The following is a 17,873-nucleotide window of genomic DNA, read 5'->3' on the forward strand; positions in this document are numbered from 1 at the left end:
GAAGCGTGCACACTGATTTTTGTCCAAGATCTACTATGAAAATGAAAAAATACTTCTACTGAAAGTAGAGAAAATAGAGAGAAGTAGAAAAAATGAAATATACTTTTACTGAGAGTAGAGAGAAAACAGATGTAGGTTTTTATTTCTTCCTCATTTTCACTTCTTCTCCACTTTTTTTCAGAGCAGAGGAATTAACACACACACAAACCCTCAAAGCAAAAGCCCTAGGGATATCTCTCAGCTCAATTTCTTTCACAAAAAATGCAGTGAAGCTCTAGTGCTTTAGTGAAAGACAGGCAGAGTGGAGTCCATGCTGTGGGTAAGCACCTTCTCAAATAAGCCTTTTCCCTCAAAAATACCTATGGATATTTTTTGTGCCAGGGGTCAGAGTGAAGTTCTTTAGATGTCTCTTACTACAGGAATCCAGTTTGACTCACTATACCTTCATAAAAGGTGCTTTCCCAGAATAGACAGTGGACTGAAGGATTCAAAGGTATCTTCCGTTACGGACACTAAACTCTGTTTTCACTTAGTAATCTTCACTGGTAAGACAGATGTACCACGTGAGGCCACAGAAAGGCATTGTGGAGAGCAGAAAATCTGGGACTGTCCTGGTCATTCCTGGCCATCAAAACACGCAGGAAAGAAAAATCACATACAACCACCTTATGGTAGATTGGAACACAGAACAACCAAAGGAAAGATGGATGATCGTTCTCCAGTTCGCCCACGACCCCTGGTTTCTTGCATTCATAAGTCACTATCAGAAAGAATAGCTGAGTCACTCCTGTGTGCAATGCCAACATTCGTGGACATGTTTTGCAAGGCAACAGTGTAAGTGCTGAGGTCATCCCCCAAGCCAAAAATTGCAAGTATTTCTCACCAGCAGATAAAAGCTAGAATAGCTACTCTTTCAAGGAAGAACTTCTTTCTTGGATCTCCTCCCTTTTAATGTCCATAATCCACATGGTCCTCAAAGCTACACCCTGGCTGCTTCATCTAGTGCTAGGAAAGGTATCGTTGAGGCATTACAGAGGCTTAAAGCACCAGGAGTCCCTGGCTGTTAACTCCATACATTCCTAGGGGTTAATTAAAGCATCACTTGAAATAATGTGAAGGCTTTCCATTGAAAGTCAGACACAGAAGCAACGTGACTGCCAGTGAAAGAAACCAGAATTAGCAATGGCAGCAGGGGAATGTGAGTGAGAAAGAAACACTGATGAGACAGACATCTGCAAGTGCCTTGTTTATTCCCCACAATGATGCAGGACTCAGACAGAGACACTTTTGGGGGCACCGGGCTCATGAAAGCCACTCATGTGGCTGCATCCCGTTTGATGCCAACAGCAGCGGCAGTGTGGAAGTGGGAAAAAGCCAGGACAACCCCAGCAGCCTTTGGACAGCAGCAGAGCACCTGCAAAGAGACACGAAGTAGATAAGTGCTGTAAAAATTAAAAAAAAAAAAATAAAATAATCACACCTTTCCCTATTGGGCATTAACTTCCTAGTGCGGAAAAATACCACAAAAAAGGAAAAAAAACCAAACCAAAACAAAAGAGGATCAGAAGAGGAGATTCCATTTCTAATTCACTATCTAGCCTTTTATTACTGTGCCAAAGTGCTCTGAGCTAAGTGAAGATCCATGTCATCAACAGGAACAGTTGTGTGTGTCTGCAGAGCATATGGCAAACACAGCAAACAAAACAGCCAGGATCAACAGAACCATTTAGTGTCTGCAACTTAACACCTAGGGTAACAGCAAGGCAGAAATGTGACTCTCTGAAAAATCCATAGGTAAATAGAAGAAAAGCATAGGGAACAATATGCTGATAAGTGCCAAATTTAGGTTAATGGTATTTTTCTTATTGTTCTTAGCACTGAAAGACACTACAGAAAACAAAAGGTCAGACAATGAGAGGCCTCAAAGACAGCCATTCAATTGCCCAGACAAAAGAGAAGCCCTACACCAAAGAGAGGGGAGGGGACCAAGCAAGAGCACAACAGAGTGGCAGATTATATAACATATGTGCCAAAATTTAATTCTGGGTCTACAAAGGTGTATTTTGATACCCTGAGACAAGAGGAAAACTTTGTTTTCTAAAGAAAAAGCATCCCCAGCCTTAATACAGCGTCATGAGAAGAGGCACCATTTCACTCTACAACATCTCAAGAATGTTGAATGCAACACTAGATTTGTTCAGTGTTTCCACATGAAATCTTAAAAACTCATCAGAAACAGCTTTTTATTAGTTATACTGAACAATCTGTTCCTACTATGACTAGTTCAAAGCAGCAGCTGGTAAGACAACTGCATATATTTATCAGCACTTCTACAACACAAATCATCTCACCTCCAGAAACAAACACAACTGGAACCATCACATTCTGGTCACAAGTTCATATGCTAGAGAAACAGTGTGGGATAACTACAACAGCACAGCAGAGACCCAGCCCTCCCCTCTGCCATTCTGCACTTCTTTCTTCTAAATCTGTCTTCTGAAAAGGTTTGTGGAGCACACCAGACAATGTCACACACCAAGAAAAACATCAGCACAGCCTCCTTCCCAATACTGCAGACAGGTACAAACGAAGTAACTGCATGCAGTCAAGTACACCTCAACATACAAAAAGGTGCTCTCTTCCCAAACAAAGGCAGGCTTTGAGGTTGGGAGGAAGATTAAGAAAGTGCAACAGGAGGGTAGAACACTATGTGGTTCCTGCCACACAACTTTCAGAATATGCAACATCTATTTAAGCAGCTTAGTCACCATAACATGGAGCTTCGAAATACTGCCTTTTAGGAGATCACAAGATCCCTTGCCAACTTTACCACCAGAAAAATCTGTAAGCTCCTGTCAGACTAGTAACTCCACAAATTCTCAAAAAAATTTTAACATGACTTTGAGGTATGCAGCACTGTTAAGAATTGACTGTTCATGCACCAGAAAAGGCTTGCCAGTACTATACAGTGTAGAAGTAATGCACAATTTAGGTCAACCTTCAAATTAACCTTAAACATTCAAAACCAAAGTGCAGACACTCTTGGTTTGGAGAACCAAGCCCATACATTTACACACACACACACACTCTTGTGCATAATGCAGCTTACAGACCAGCATGATGTTAAAAAAGGATTTAGGCTACCAAGCACCCTTCAAGACATGGGATGCCAGAACAGCGTGGCTTGTTGATTTCATCTTCAGGCTCTGATACCTTCCTGCACATGTATCCACAATAATGCAAGCAGCACACAGTCACATACTTCTGCCTTGCTCAGTGCAGCATGCAGACGGTGTTTGTCTGATGGGATAGTCAACCGCTTGCTTTCCTCTTCATTCTTATACTCTCAGTGCATTTCCACTTAAACTTATTCTTAAAATATACTTGCTCTTGGAGTCTTCCTTCATGCTCCATGCTAAACAACGTCTGTGAAATACTATTGTGACTAGCTTTTGCAATCCACGCCTTTGAAATTACTATAAAGCAAACATAATTCAAAACACAGATTCTATTGACTTTCATGCAATACTTCCACTCATCAGACAAAAGCTAACAAGGTACTCATATTCAGAAAGATACAATGAACCCCGCCAGTGATAAAACATGGCTTCATCAAGCATCCAGAGCTATTCAGGATGCTGAATAAAAGAGGCAGGGAGAAGAAACTCCTCAGGACAGCATTAGTCAGCTGAGCTTCTGCATGAGACCTCTTCTTCTCTAGCATTTATTGCCAGGACTTCATCTCTCCCACAGCACTACCTCTAAGTTCTTGTACACTCAACTAATTTAATTTCAGTTTGCCAAGGTCACTAGGAGCACCTGAAGGCAGCCCACACTTGCCATTTCAACATCCTGCCCCAGCTCACCCAGAGCAAGACAAAGAATGTTCAACAATGGCCAGGCAAGCCAGGGAGCACATGTTAGCTCTTCTGTAGTACTGCTGATGTGCGCCAAACCAGACACTGCTGGCTAGAAAAGAAACAGTATTTCCAAAAACAGGATTTCCAAAGCTCTAGCTGATCTAGAATGAAAGAAATGCAGTATCACAGAAGATAACTTGGTTAAATTTAAAAGGATTTTTAAAAGAAAAAGATGCACTCCAAATATAAGAACCACATTCTGTCATATATTCCTGCTTTAAAGATGGTTCTTTACCAGTTAATTTGCTGTACCTTTTTGACCAGAATAAAAGTTTGTTTTGGACCTTGTTGTCTGCCTAAACCAACTTCAGGGTGCCTCTGTGACAATGTATTAAAAAGAATAATAGCAAAATTTGTTAGAAACTTGCCATCAATTTTCTCAATACTGAGACTTTGTGTGGAGTATGAGTTTACTTGTAACAAGCAAGCATAATACCTTACAATAGGAATTACACAAAAAAAAATCAGACAGAATAATTTACATATACTCATTAAGTGTCCTAAACAACAAAAAGCAAAGATTAAAAGTGCTAAAATATTGATAATTTTTCAGATTTCAAAGCAAACCCAAACCACAAATCACCAGCAGGCTTTTTAAAGGCTGCACGGTTTACACTCTCAGGTACTTCAGTAGGAAATTGTCCTTAAAGTTTAACATAGCACTACTACTCTTAAGAAACAAAAAAAAAAAAAAACAACAACATTTTTCCTCCTTATTTCCTCATAACATTAAATTTTGAGTTCTCAGACAAATTTACATGCCAACACCAGTTAAATCAGAACATTTCTGAGAACTCTATCTGTATTATGCAATATTTATACTTCCCAAAGTTTTGCAAATTTAAGAGACATTTTCCTGAAACAGATTTAAGAGATACTACATACACACGCACTTGCTTCATTCTTGTCATACTTCTTAATTTTCCACTTATGTATTAAATTCAAAGCTTTTAAAGGACAACTTAGTTCCAAGGAAACATGACTACATGTTCACTGAGACATTTTGCTAGAAGAAACATTATTTAGAGAGAGACACTGTAGTAAACAGAACAGATTTTAAGGTAAATGTGAAAAAATAATATATTAGTGGATTACACTTATTTGGTAAATTATGTTTTGTCTAAGTCACCTTATATAGCTGTTCTCTTCAAGGGTATAGAGAGGTATTTTTAAGTGAGTAAAAGAAACAAACTGTACCTGAGATAGCTGCCAAAATAAGCAACAATGTTTGGATGTTTACAGTCTTTCATCATAATGATTTCCTGCTGCACAACAGCAAAATCTTCTCCTGAAAAGCAGAGGAATGAATATTTTCACTGGCCTGGCTAATACTTGGATCTCAACTAGAATTTCAGTACATGTTTATAAAATAAACATTTTGAGTAATTAAGCTAATTATCTGCCAGTTTCAAAGACATATAAAACAGCTGTAAATCAGTATTTATTAGCAGGATTTAGCAATAAGTAACTATACCCTTAAGAAGTTTCATTCTGGACCAGATGGACCTCACATCTGCTGATAACTATTATGATATTGGTCATAGCTCTTTCTAAAGTCTATTTTCACCAAGACTCTGCTGTGTCCATCTGCATATGCCCTGCCAATAGTCCAGGCTCTTAAAAACATGACAAAACTTTGCTATTTTTGGCCACATGTCCAACACCCATTTGATCACTTTCCTGAGAAAAAAAAAAAACATTCAATAGTACACTGCTGCTGCAACTTTTCAGTAAACTCTGTAAGCACGTAAATTTATGGACTGTGCAAAACTTACATCCAGATAAAACACTGACAGAGACGAGGCACCTCTCTGAGCCTTATGGTTTGGTACATCAATTGTCCCTCTCTTTCTAGAAAAGGTTCTTACCAGATGGGGACATTGAAAAAAACAAAACACCACACACAAAAAAATGAAAACCAAATAGAGACATTTTTGGTTTGGGGCGTTGTGCAGGAATGTTGTAGGTAAGAGGGAAGGCAAGAAAGACATAACTATGTAAGAGAATGTTGGTAACAGATACTCAACAGCCTTTTAATTTATGTATTTATTTATTTATTTTAAGAAATACATGTCAAATGCTCTTTTGCAGTTCAGTATCTTACACTGGGGCTCCTCTGAAATTTCTTAAGTCATAAGGGCAAATTATAGATAGTCTGGTAGGTTATTTCTAAAGAAGCCCTTCTGAAGTTTGTTTACTAGAGATACAGAGTTCACAAAAAACCTCATTCTTACTAACTTCAAGGACTTCATAGGTAAGAGATGCTTGAAGGCCTAAAATAAGTATTCATGAAGTTAACTGGTTAAGAGTCTCTATAAGTAAGTTGAAAAACCAGGAAAATTCAAAGTATGTCAAAATTCTCCTTTCATTGTACTGTCGTAGCACACTTTAAGAGCTTTTAAACCAGAAGCCAAAGCTATTGTCTAAAAAGTTTAATATAGACACTAAGCTTGTATTTATCAATTGTTGCAACCCCAAATCACTTCTCAAATATGGCTGTTAATAAATTTGAAATGTAACACAACAAATTCCAATAGAACTGGCCAAGCTATTACCTATAAAAAATACGTTTTACGTTTCTCCTAATACATCGACATATTGGTGACCTAATAATTTGGTACTTTTCACACCAGAAATCCAATATTCACGTGTATTTTATTTAACTGAAAGCAAACTTCAAACCACAAGCTGCAAGTTAACATCACAACAGACTGTCTGCTATCCATGGTATGTTGCTGATGGCTTTCCATATCCTGGCTAGACCTTTAAACACACAAATGCTGAAGAGCAAGCAAAAAATTATTTTCACATACAGACAGGTGTTAAAGTATAATAGCATAAGCTTTAGAGTAAGCGTCCAAATATTATTAACCCTCAGTCTGCACACTTTCCCCTAATCTGCAAAACTTGCAAAGAAAGTCAGTGCTGTGGTCCTGGGATGTGGACACTGTTGGTCTGAAATTCTGAGTGAAGCCTCTACAACTGAAAGCAACAATTGCACAGAGAAACTGAGCTCGCTGAGCAAACAGATGAGAGCTAAAGTACATTCTTCATGCACCAATCGGGTATCCAAAGGCTGCCAGCTGCGAGATGCCAGTTGTTCACCCATCAGAACATCGTGATGGCAGCGAACCCCTAGGCTCTGTTCACAGCTCATAAAACGCACATAGCACAATTCTCCGAGTCCTACTAAAAGACCACCTATTTTAAAGGCTGATATCATCTGAGTCTGCTGAGTCCTATGGTTCTTGCCCCACTGCACAAGTCTCCTTTGCTGTTTTATTTTTACAGTTCCATAAGGAGACACAGCACGGCTGCTCGTCTTGGCTGGACTGGTGATCCCCATCATGCACAGCCAAGTGCTCCAGCAACGGGAACTGACAGAAAAAGCCAAAACAGCAGAACTGGACAAGATAATCTGAGACCACAACTTTCAGTGTGAATGAAACAAGTGCGATGAACAGACACTTCTGGAACTACATAGTAACACACTGTCCTGTCTTGAATTTTAAATGTGCATGCATTATATAAACACAAAATTTCTAATCACTTCCATAATTTTAAGAGAAAAAAAATGGAAGAAACTGGTAACTTCTTTCCCTTCTTGCCCACATAGACCTTAACGATCAAACCAGGTAGTACTTAAAATATTCCCCCCAACATTAAATCCAGAAATGGAACATCAACAGTTAAAAATTAAACAAAAAGTCTGGAAATTTTGCCTCCCAGATTACTGTACTCTTGTCCAACAAGTCTAGCCAGATTAAGAGAATAGCATTTGCAGACTGATAACTGATCTGTAGGGTATATGTACTTCATGAAATCACAGCATAAATCTAGCATACAACAATGTCTTAATCAGAGTCTCCAACAGAATTTCAGGAAATGTACTAATTTCCTGGATACTAATGCTAACCTATTATTACACCATTGCTTCTTTTTATTTCTCCCTCTACACTTCTACCAGGTTGAGTTGTTTTCTGCCTTGCCGGCTTCCTCATTTCTTTTGTTCTATACAGTTTTTTTGTATAACACAGGTTGAAAACACAGTACTTAAGACAAAAAACCACAACTCTCACTTAAATTTTAATCAGCTTTCCTTTAACTCTTCTCCAGTTACACGTTTTCCTCTCACATCTTGTTTGTCATGCTTGTTATTTTTTTTAAAAGCATATTTTGTCCTACACTAAATGTCAACAATTATCCCTTCCTTCAAAAAGTGGACTCAACTGATTTTGTGTAATTGTACATTAAGCATGAAAATATTTAGTTTCTGCAGCCGATTTCAGTACACAAACACTTACCTGGTTCTAGTTTTATTACTTTGATTGCTGCTAGCTCACCCGTGTTGACGTTTCTAGCCTAAGGAAAAAAAAAAAAAAAAAGAAAAAAGATTAGAGAGCAGAACACAGCAATTAGCCCTGCGTTCTCCACTCACCATTCTCTGACAACACAATGAGCAACTGAGATACACAACAGTGAAACCACTTAAAAAAAAAAAAAAAAAAAAAGGCAAAAACCACCTCAGGAGAAGCCAATAAATTAAAACATCTTCACAGAATCACAGAATGTTAGGGACTGGAAGGGACCTCAAAACATCATCCAGTCCAATCCTGCCCCCCCCCACTCCCCATCAGAGCAGGAACACTCCGATGAGGCTACACAGGAATGTGTCCAGGCAGGTTTTGAATGTCTCCAGAGAAGGAGACTCCACAACCTCCATGGGCAGCCTGTATTTATGTTTCATGCAAGGTTAGATTTTTTTTTTCCAAATACACCATGCATTTATTTTTGGGGCTTACAGCATATGTTTTCATTAGATAAGCATCTCTGAGTACTGTTAGATCCAAACCACTTATTTTAAATAATCCATGTCTGGGCTTAATGACAGCGAACCAAACAGTAAGAACCAAACAGTAAGAACCAAACAGTAAGAACCAAACAGTAAGAACCAAACAGTAAGAACCAAACAGTAAGAACCAAACAGTAAGAACCAAACAGTAAGAACCAAACAGTAAGAACCAAACAGTAAGAACCAAACAGTAAGAACCAAACAGTAAGAACCAAACAGTAAGAACCAAACAGTAAGAACCAAACAGTAAGAACCAAACAGTAAGAACCAAACAGTAAGAACCAAACAGTAAGAACCAAACAGTAAGAACCAAACAGTAAGAACCAAACAGTAAGAACCAAACAGTAAGAACCAAACAGTAAGAACCAAACAGTAAGAACCAAACAGTAAGAACCAAACAGTAAGAACCAAACAGTAAGAACCAAACAGTAAGAACCAAACAGTAAGAACCAAACAGTAAGAACCAAACAGTAAGAACCAAACAGTAAGAACCAAACAGTAAGAATTCTCTAGCATGCTCCTCTCTAGCACAAATTTGTAGGAAGCACTCTTCCAACAAAAGTTCTCGCCTGGATTAATCTTTTAACAAAGCAAGTCATAAAAACAAACAAACAAACAAAAACGACAAAAAACCAACCAACCAACAACAACAAAAAACCAAAACCAACACAACACAACACACAGAAACCAAAATACACAACCAAACACCACCACATCCCAACACTAATTTGTAGTGAGATAAGAAGCTAGCTTTAATTATGCTCAAGAAACCTTGCACTGCCATACAACAGTCCTAAATTACACCATTAACTTAAGTATCCTTAACTTATCCTAACCATCCTTAACTACGCCGTCCTTCTGTATTAAAATCCATAAACAAGCCAACCCCTGCAATAGACAGCCAAGCAGCTGTAAGGCACACAGATGTCAGTGCAGACAAGCAGGGCCCAGGGAGCACCTGGCGCTGTACCCGCAGGACATGTGACCGTGGCCAAGCCTCCCACAAGAGGTTTATCTCACTGCATGCCTCTTGGCCCTATTTTCAAATTGGCAAATGCAACCAAAATTTCAACGAGGCTCACAGAAAAAAAACACACATTCTTTTTTTTGTTTCCACTTGCCCTGTAAGTGCTCTCTCTCTCTCCCAGCCTTGCAGATGATGAGGTTAACAGCAAAAGCCAAGAGTTTTACCTCCCATCCCCGTTTCCATGAGCAGGAGCCAGCAACTAATTCCTTCTCATGCAGATTTCACTGTGTCAATTGGGAAGCATTACACAGGTTTTCCAGAAGCAAAGATTGGCCTACAATGCATGCATCTATACACAGTCACTTTACTGAACACATACAGCATTTATACAACATTTGCCATGGAAAACCATTTTACCAGTGGCTAAAAGAATTACACAGATTGACACATCTGGGAAGCTTAAAAAAACCCACCAACACCAACTGCTATGTCAAACTGGAGAAGCACTACCTAATAAAAAAGGAAATAATTACTAGTGTCTCTGTGACAACAATAGGACATCAGAACAAAATGCTACATAAAAAACTGCCACCCACCAGAAACAAGAGCTGGGAAAATTCAGATTTTGTTGTTATCACATTATACAAAAATTTATTAACCAAAAAACCTCATGATTGGAAAGATCTTATTACTCTGAAATAGAGAAGGAAAGAGCAATGGTAGGGCAGTACACGGATAGGCTCTGGGAGGAAATCCCAGCTGAGCAAGAGATCTGCATGGCATGTGTCTGAAAAGGAGGGGAAAGAAAAGGAGAAGGAAGGCTAGTGTGTAACACTGCCCTAAAGATATGCCACACCAGCAGATTCAGGAGAGGTCTGTGCAGCTGGACCAGTATAAACACAAAATCCAGGGTCCAAGGAGGTAAACATCTTTCCTAGTTTATATTTGTCCTTCAATTTATATTTGTCCTTCAAATGGAAGCTGGTAATATAAACTGTATTATGCTGCAACAAAAACCAAGCCAAAAAGCAAAGTCGAAGACGGTAACAGCAGGGCACCTTTGGTTTTGACTTCTTCCTACGTGAATGGTTGAACAAAATGCAGACAAGCAATCCCTAATCAAGTCTCTACTTCACAGGATAACTGGTCCCAGCACACAGACACGTTTCCTGACCTGGATTAGCTCTTCTCTTCAGGAAAAATGCACCCAAACAGCTTCCCAGGCCCCTCACTTCCAGCCCTCCAGACTCTCCCAAACGCACATAACTGCCCCAGGAGCTGATTTAAGTTTCCAAACCAGCAGAAACCCACCCACCTCTCTTTTATGGTTCGTTTACTGCCAGGTTAGCAACTGTTCTGGCTCAGGCATTGCTCTGAGCACCAGAGCTAACTCAACGTAAGCAGCAAGACAGCCAGAAGCAGGGTAGGGAATCACCCCTCTTGGGCAACAGCTAGCTGGTTTATCACTTCAGCCCATCCTACAAAGTCACAGCTGCAATTAACAGGAACTGAATTACTAAGAATTATGCTGAAAATAATTAGGTTCCACATTTTGGTAGGAGGTGTGCTACCAAAACACAACAGCTACAATTTTAGAAAGCAATGCTCTGATAAAGGTGATGATAAACAAAAGGATCCGAAACAAAGGCAAAAATCCCTACGCAAGGCAGGGATTCATATTTAAAGAAACCACAGTCACAGAAAGTAAGCCCTGCAGTACTTAGTGCAGTAAATACAGGATGGCAGAACATCCACTCCTCTCTGCCTGCCTGACAAGCTTCAAAAGGCGATTCAAGACGAAACAGAGCCTTCAAAACATAGACCTTTATTCCTAGCAACACCAAAAGGAGCTTCAACAGCTGTAAGGTCAATCAAGAAGGAAGATGAAAATGCCTGTCAAAAAGGACACGACTGAAAGGCCAAGTTTCAATCACTTGAGGAGCAGCAAAGCTGTAGAAGAATTGATGCCTTACTAGACTAACCCAGGAGGAAGGAGCAAGGGCACCACACGCAGAGATTTGTGCGTGTAACTGCAAAATGGGAGACTCCTCAGGTTCATCTGTTCTGGACACATTCTCTTCCAGGAGTGCTACCAGAAACCAGAGACTCTGAAACACAGTTGATGGTAGAAAGCAGCAACAGTCAGTAAGTGTTCCCCAGAGACACACACAGAATCTGAGAGTTTCAACGTGAAACAGCTGAGCTGGTCGATACATGACTTCCCTCATCAAAACCAACACCCATGCCAAAGGGCTGAGGGGCAGAAAATATGGCTTTTTCTTTTCTAAAATGAGACCTCAAGCAAAGTGCCCCCTATGGAGTCCTGTATCTTCATTTGTGAACTTGCTGAAGCAATAAATGACATCAACAACTGAAATAAGGCAGAGATGGTATAACAGATACCTCTGCAAGAACAATAATCTCACAAATTATCACAATGATCTGAAATTCAGTAAAGGGGAAAGTAAAACAAGGGCCTTTCTTTCATTAAGATGCTGAAAATCTTTGGAAGGCTTCACTCACACTAGATGCATGACCTGTCAGATGACAAATGAAGTTCAACCTTTACCAACCTAAACCAATTATTTTTTTCCAAGATATACTGTGATATAAATTAATTGTATGAACAAAATAAATGGACCTACAATTGCCTCAGAATACACTTAAAATCTATGTGTAGTTACTACCAAAACCAAAGGTATTAGGACAGGGGAAAGCAGGAAAATAATTGTATTATTATTATTGTTATTAATATTGTCTCTGTCAGAATACCACATGCAGCACTTGTAACCCAAAGCCCCCCAAAGTGGCATAAATTACAGATGGCCTGGGAACAGGGACAATTAGAATTGCAATTTCATACCAAGACACAGAGAAGCCATTCTAAATGAGACATGAAGTAAACGTAGAGCAAACTAAGTTAATCAGCCACCCCATTTAACTCTAAGAATATTTCCTGAAACTAAGCAAGACAGGACACTGTCTCTCTTCCACAATCAAAAAAAACATAACTCCACTTTTATACTTTGCTGGCCACGCTACACAATTATATTTTTCACTACAGTGAAACACTGAAATACAAAAGAAATTACTTGTACAACAGTAAAATTATTATAGTTTTTACCCTCTCTAGCAAGTGTCATTTTGAACAAGAATATTTGACAGAAACAGAAGGCAAATTTCAAGAATTTTCCTGACATGTAACTGCAATCAAAAAAGCAATTTTGCTGTCAGTCTCTAAACTAGACTTTAAATGAAGCTAAATTACTTGACAAGTTTACTGAGACAGAGAAAACAAAACCATACAAATGAAAATGTGATATGCAACATTGAAGAATACTCAACTCCACAACAGCATTACTAGCAGATCATTTGTCTGTATTTTGTTACAGACACATCAACTATCAGACAAAGTAGTAACTCAGTTTCACCATTAACTTCAGCAGTTTTGAAAGGAGAAAATCTGTTTCCTTGTCCAGAGGTGTAAACTTCTAATGAGAACTTTGTAATATTAACATTTTAGCCATCTAGTGTGGCAATATCATATCACTAAAATTTAAAACAAACAAACAACCCAACCCACAAAAACCTCAAACATCATCTCTCTTTCAGATCCTCACTGGAAACAGTCTTAAATCCAGTGTTTATGTCCCTGGGATACATGAAGAACTAAACAATCCAGATCACAGAATGGTTGGAAGGGAATTTTCAAGGTCCAACACCCCTGCAATGAGCAGGGACACCTTCACCTAGATCAGGTTGCTCAGAGCCCCATCCAGCCTGGCCTTGAATGTTTCCAGGCATGGGGCATCTGCCACCTCGCAACCTGGGCCAGTGTTTCACCACCCTCACTGGAAAAAATGTCTTCCTTGTATCTAGTCTCTATCTTCCCTCTTTCAGTTTAAAACCACTAACCCTTGTCCTGTCACAATAGGCTCTGCTAAAAGGTCTGTCCTCATCTTTCTTATAGGCCCCCTTTAAGTACTGAAAGGCCACAATAAGGTCTCCCTTGAGCCTTCTCTTCTCCAGGCTCAACAACCCCAACTCTCTCAGCCTGTCCTCACAGCAGAGCTGTTCCAGCCATCTGATCTTTTTGGTGGTCTCCTCTGTACACTCTCCAACAGGTCCACGTCTTTCCTGTACTGAGGACTCTAGAACTGGACATGGGACTCCAGGTGGGGTCTCACAAGAGCAGAGGGGCAGAATCACCTCCCTCGACCTCCTTTTGACGCAGCCCAAGATATTATTTGCCTTCTGGGCTGTAAGTGCACATTGCTGGCTTACGTCCAATCTTTCATCCACCAGTACCCCCAAGTCCTTCTCCGCAGGGCTGCTATCAATCCCTTCATTCCCCAGCCTGTATTGATACTAGGGGCTGCCCTGACCCAGGTGCAGGACCTTGCACTTGGCCTTGTTGAACCTCATGGGGTTTCCATGGCTCCACTTCTCAAGTTTGTACAGGTCCCTCTGGATGGCATCCCATCACTCAGACATGTCAACAGCACCACTCAGCCAGGTGTCTTCTGCAAACTTGCTAATGGTGCACTTGATCCCACTATGTCATTGATGAGCATATTATATAGTACTGGTCCCAGTATGGAGCCCTGAGGGACACCACTTGTCACTGGTGTCCATCCAGACATTGAGCCATTGACCACTACCCTCTGGACGTGGACATCCAGTCAATTCCTCATCCAATGAACAGTCTACCCATCAAATCCATATCTCTCCAATTCAGACAGAAGATTGTTGTCAGGGACCATGTCAAAGACTTTACAGAAGTCCAGAGAGACAAGACCCATAGCTCTTGCCTTGTCCACTGATGTAGTCACTCCATCATAGAAGGCCTGTAGGTTGGTTGGGCAGGTCTTGGCCTTGGAGCAGATGAAGATTCACCTCCTATAGTGAATTTGCACTGCTGTCAGTTAGAAGAGACACCTTATTGTTGGCTGTGAATATTTGATAGATAGCTAAGGGCATGAACAAGTTAGTTACCCATTACCTTTCCTGCTGTTATTATCCTCTTCTCCAAGGCCTCTTTGAAAGCTGAACTTGTGTGGGAGGGCAGATAATTAAAATATTGGTTCAAGCAAAAAATCCATATTTGTGGTGCACTAGCACATTTCCAGGTACCAGCTAAACAGCAGGACTCATAGCAGCAGGACCACATAAATCTGACCCATATTCTCATTCCTGTTGTGTCTCTGTACATCAGTCCACACTACGAGCTCCTACTTCAAAAATCTTCAGAGTAGACATTCTGCTTTTTTTTTAATATAACTATTTTTTTAAAAATAAATCATACATTTATCCACGCCCTTTTGTAGCTCAGTTCAACAGAAATGGAGCAAGGAAGTAAATGCCTGTCTGCTTTGCTTTCAGCTCCTCAACACTTTGCTAGGAAAGCAGGTTACAGAAAGGTCAGCAGTTAGAAAGAATGTCAACATAACAAGATTGTCATCTTATTAAGGTAATAATCCCTACCTACTAACAGCAGAAATACCTCCCTACGTGGCTCTCCCTGCTAATGGGGGGAAACCACAATTTACAAAGAACAGTTTGAAGCTGCCCAAGTACATCCAGTGCTTGCACACACTCTGCTAAAATCCCACCATCGTCACATAACAAATCTCAACTACACACAATTATTTCATCAACCACAAAGTTCACCTACAGATGAAGCAAAGGAAAGAGGCTTCATGAAACCCCTCACAAATTTAAAATATGCCACCTTGGACAAGACCTTTCCTCAAAATGAAACAGACAATAATCCATCCAGGACAAAAGCAGGTCTCATTTTCCCTACCTTGTCCACAGCCTAATCAGAAAGCACTTACCTCTCATCTAGAAGAGAGAATTATAATACCAGCCTAATGTAACCTGTTCCTGATGTATCATCTTCTATCACAAATCCACTCTGAGGAAGGGAACTTCCTGTGCCTCAAAAAAATAAAAAAGTCTCAGGCAGGGCCAAACACTGGACACTCACAGAGCACCAAACTGAAAGATACTGCAACGTAAGTAAGATAACTATGGAGAAAACCTCGACAAATCCAATGAAACTTAACAGGTTTCAGATGCACGGCAGTATTGCAAATGTAAATATTCACTCTATGGTTGGAGATAACATCCTTAAAATTAAACCATAGACACGGATGGCTTGGCTAGTTCACATACACCAAAATCATTTACAGAGCACTGAAAAAATCCAACTGTTATCACAGAGTTAATATGCCAGTTAAAAACTGCAAAAGAAACACAGCTGAGCACATCAAGATAACAGTTTGCAGAAAAAAAAAAAACAAAAACAAAAACAACAATAGAGCATAAGGTAAGTATACTTCGATAATTAGAACATTGGCATAGTATACAAATACTCAAATATGGCAAGGTGAGGAAAACACCACAAAAACCCCTCTTTCATTTAATTAATAAAGCAGGGATTTAGCACACTAAGAGCACAGTAACAAGAGGATTTAGATCCTGAAACTTTCATAACATTTAAGCAAGCTGAGATTAAACCAAAACCACCCCAACCCAAACAAAATTTCATTCTCAGTGCATTTACTTAGAATTCAAGGCAGCAACAGCACCAGTTTTGCCCACCTCAAATTGTGGAATGGCTCTAAGTGTTTCCTTACAGTCCTGCCTACCAATACAAGTTTTCTTAAACGCATGCACCCACTCTGTGATGACAAAGAGAAACCAGAAGACACTTGGAAAGCACACAGTTAAAATGATGCTTCCAACAGGAAGCGACATGACAAACTTAAGCGCTGCCCTCTGCTCCCCAGCAAACAGGAGCAGTGTCATCCTACCTGAGGGACAGGCTGACACGTCCCATCAGGCAAGAGTTCAGCTGGATACACAAATAACAACATATGCTGCAGAGCAGAGAAAAATGTCAAAGCCCAAAAAGCCAAACTTACATTAGGCCGCTTTTGCTTTAGCTTTGCTTTTCCTGTTTCTGAAGTTACAACAGGATCGTGAAAGAGTCTGATCCTAATGACACCCGAGTCTGCCCTCTGCCTGGTCAGCCTTGCGTTTGACAGAGACCCCAGCACAAAACACTGCTATTTCCACCCAAGACAGCGATGGGAGCAGCAGCCACGATAACCAGCCCTGCTCACCTTCGGGCACACAATTTAAAGGGACGTTTGGGCTGGAAACGAGAAAACAAGCATGCGCCTCCCGCACCCCCACCGCTCCCGGCCCGCTCTGGAGGGGAACCGACCCCAAGGCCCCGCCCGTGACACAGACGCCCAAGTCGGCCCCCAAAAGCGGCAAACCCCGCTCCCGGGGCGGCTCTGCGGCCCTAGGAAACCCGGAGACCGCCGCGGCCTCGCACCGCCAGCCCCGCGCCGGCAGCAGGGCCCGAACGCCTCAGCAGCCCCCAGGGGTCGCCCCCTCGCACGGGCCGGCCGAGCCGGGACGCTGCCAAGCCGGCGGCAGGAGAGGCGTGAGGGGCCGGGCCCCTCCGGAGGGGAGCCGGGGTCGGCCACACGGGGCGCCCACCGCCCCCACCAGGACCGGGGTCGGTGCGACGGGGCAGACCGCTCTCGAGAGGGGAACGGGAGACGACCTCGCTGCCCGCAGCGGCGGGAGGACCTTCATGGCCGGGGCAGGGTCGTCGCTTGACAACGGAGGGCCCTGAGATGGACGGAGCGGTGGGGGGGGGGCGGCCCGTTGCTTGGTAACGGAACCCACCACCGTGGGGGGGGAAGACACAACACCACCTCCTGTCCCCCGGCCGGCGGGGCTGCGTCTACCTTGTAGACGTCGCCGTAGGTGCCGCTGCCGATGCGCTGGATGAGCTCGAAGTCCTCCTGGGGGTTGCGCCGGGACAGGTCGCACACCCGCCCGCCACCTCCACCGCCGCTCATAGTGCCGGGGGAGGTCCCGATCGGCCGCGGCCGCCCGGGCCGGGGAGGATGAAGGAGAGGGTGAGGGAACCCAACACCGGAGTGCTCACCGCCTGCCCCCTACCCACTCCCGCAACATGGCGCCGCGCCGCCGTACCGCGCAGGCGCAACGGGCGCCGCCCGGCCCATCTCCCCCGCGGCGGGACTTAGACCTGCGCAGTCCGCCACCGGCTGGGCAGTCTCCCTCCGCATGCGCCCGCCGCGCTGCCCCG

The 17,873-nt window shown here is 41.9% G+C and overlaps 1 protein-coding gene across 26 annotated transcripts in view; it reads right to left on the bottom strand.

The window, feature by feature from the left end:
* The window catches only part of MAP4K3 (mitogen-activated protein kinase kinase kinase kinase 3), an 82,687-nt gene extending 64,911 nt beyond the window's left edge, over positions 1-17,776 (bottom strand). For 9 of the 26 annotated variants that reach the window (XM_065059114.1, XM_065059105.1, XM_065059111.1 and 6 more), the window contains exons 1-3: positions 17,509-17,775; positions 8,225-8,282; positions 5,118-5,208 (exon numbers count right to left, since the gene is read on the bottom strand). In XM_065059114.1, coding sequence (XP_064915186.1) covers positions 5,118-5,208; positions 8,225-8,282; positions 17,509-17,622 — 263 coding nt within the window. In that variant the 5' untranslated portion in view covers positions 17,623-17,775. Of the gene's footprint in view, positions 1-442; positions 494-5,117; positions 5,209-8,224; positions 8,283-15,576; positions 15,669-17,508 lie in introns of those variants that run through there. The other 17 variants (XM_065059116.1, XM_065059113.1, XM_065059115.1 and 14 more) reach the window with 12 other exon arrangements.
* Between the last annotated feature and the right edge of the window lie 97 nt (positions 17,777-17,873).

Source organism: Columba livia, chromosome 3, assembly GCF_036013475.1.
Source record: "Columba livia isolate bColLiv1 breed racing homer chromosome 3, bColLiv1.pat.W.v2, whole genome shotgun sequence".
NCBI lineage: Eukaryota > Metazoa > Chordata > Aves > Columbiformes > Columbidae > Columba > Columba livia.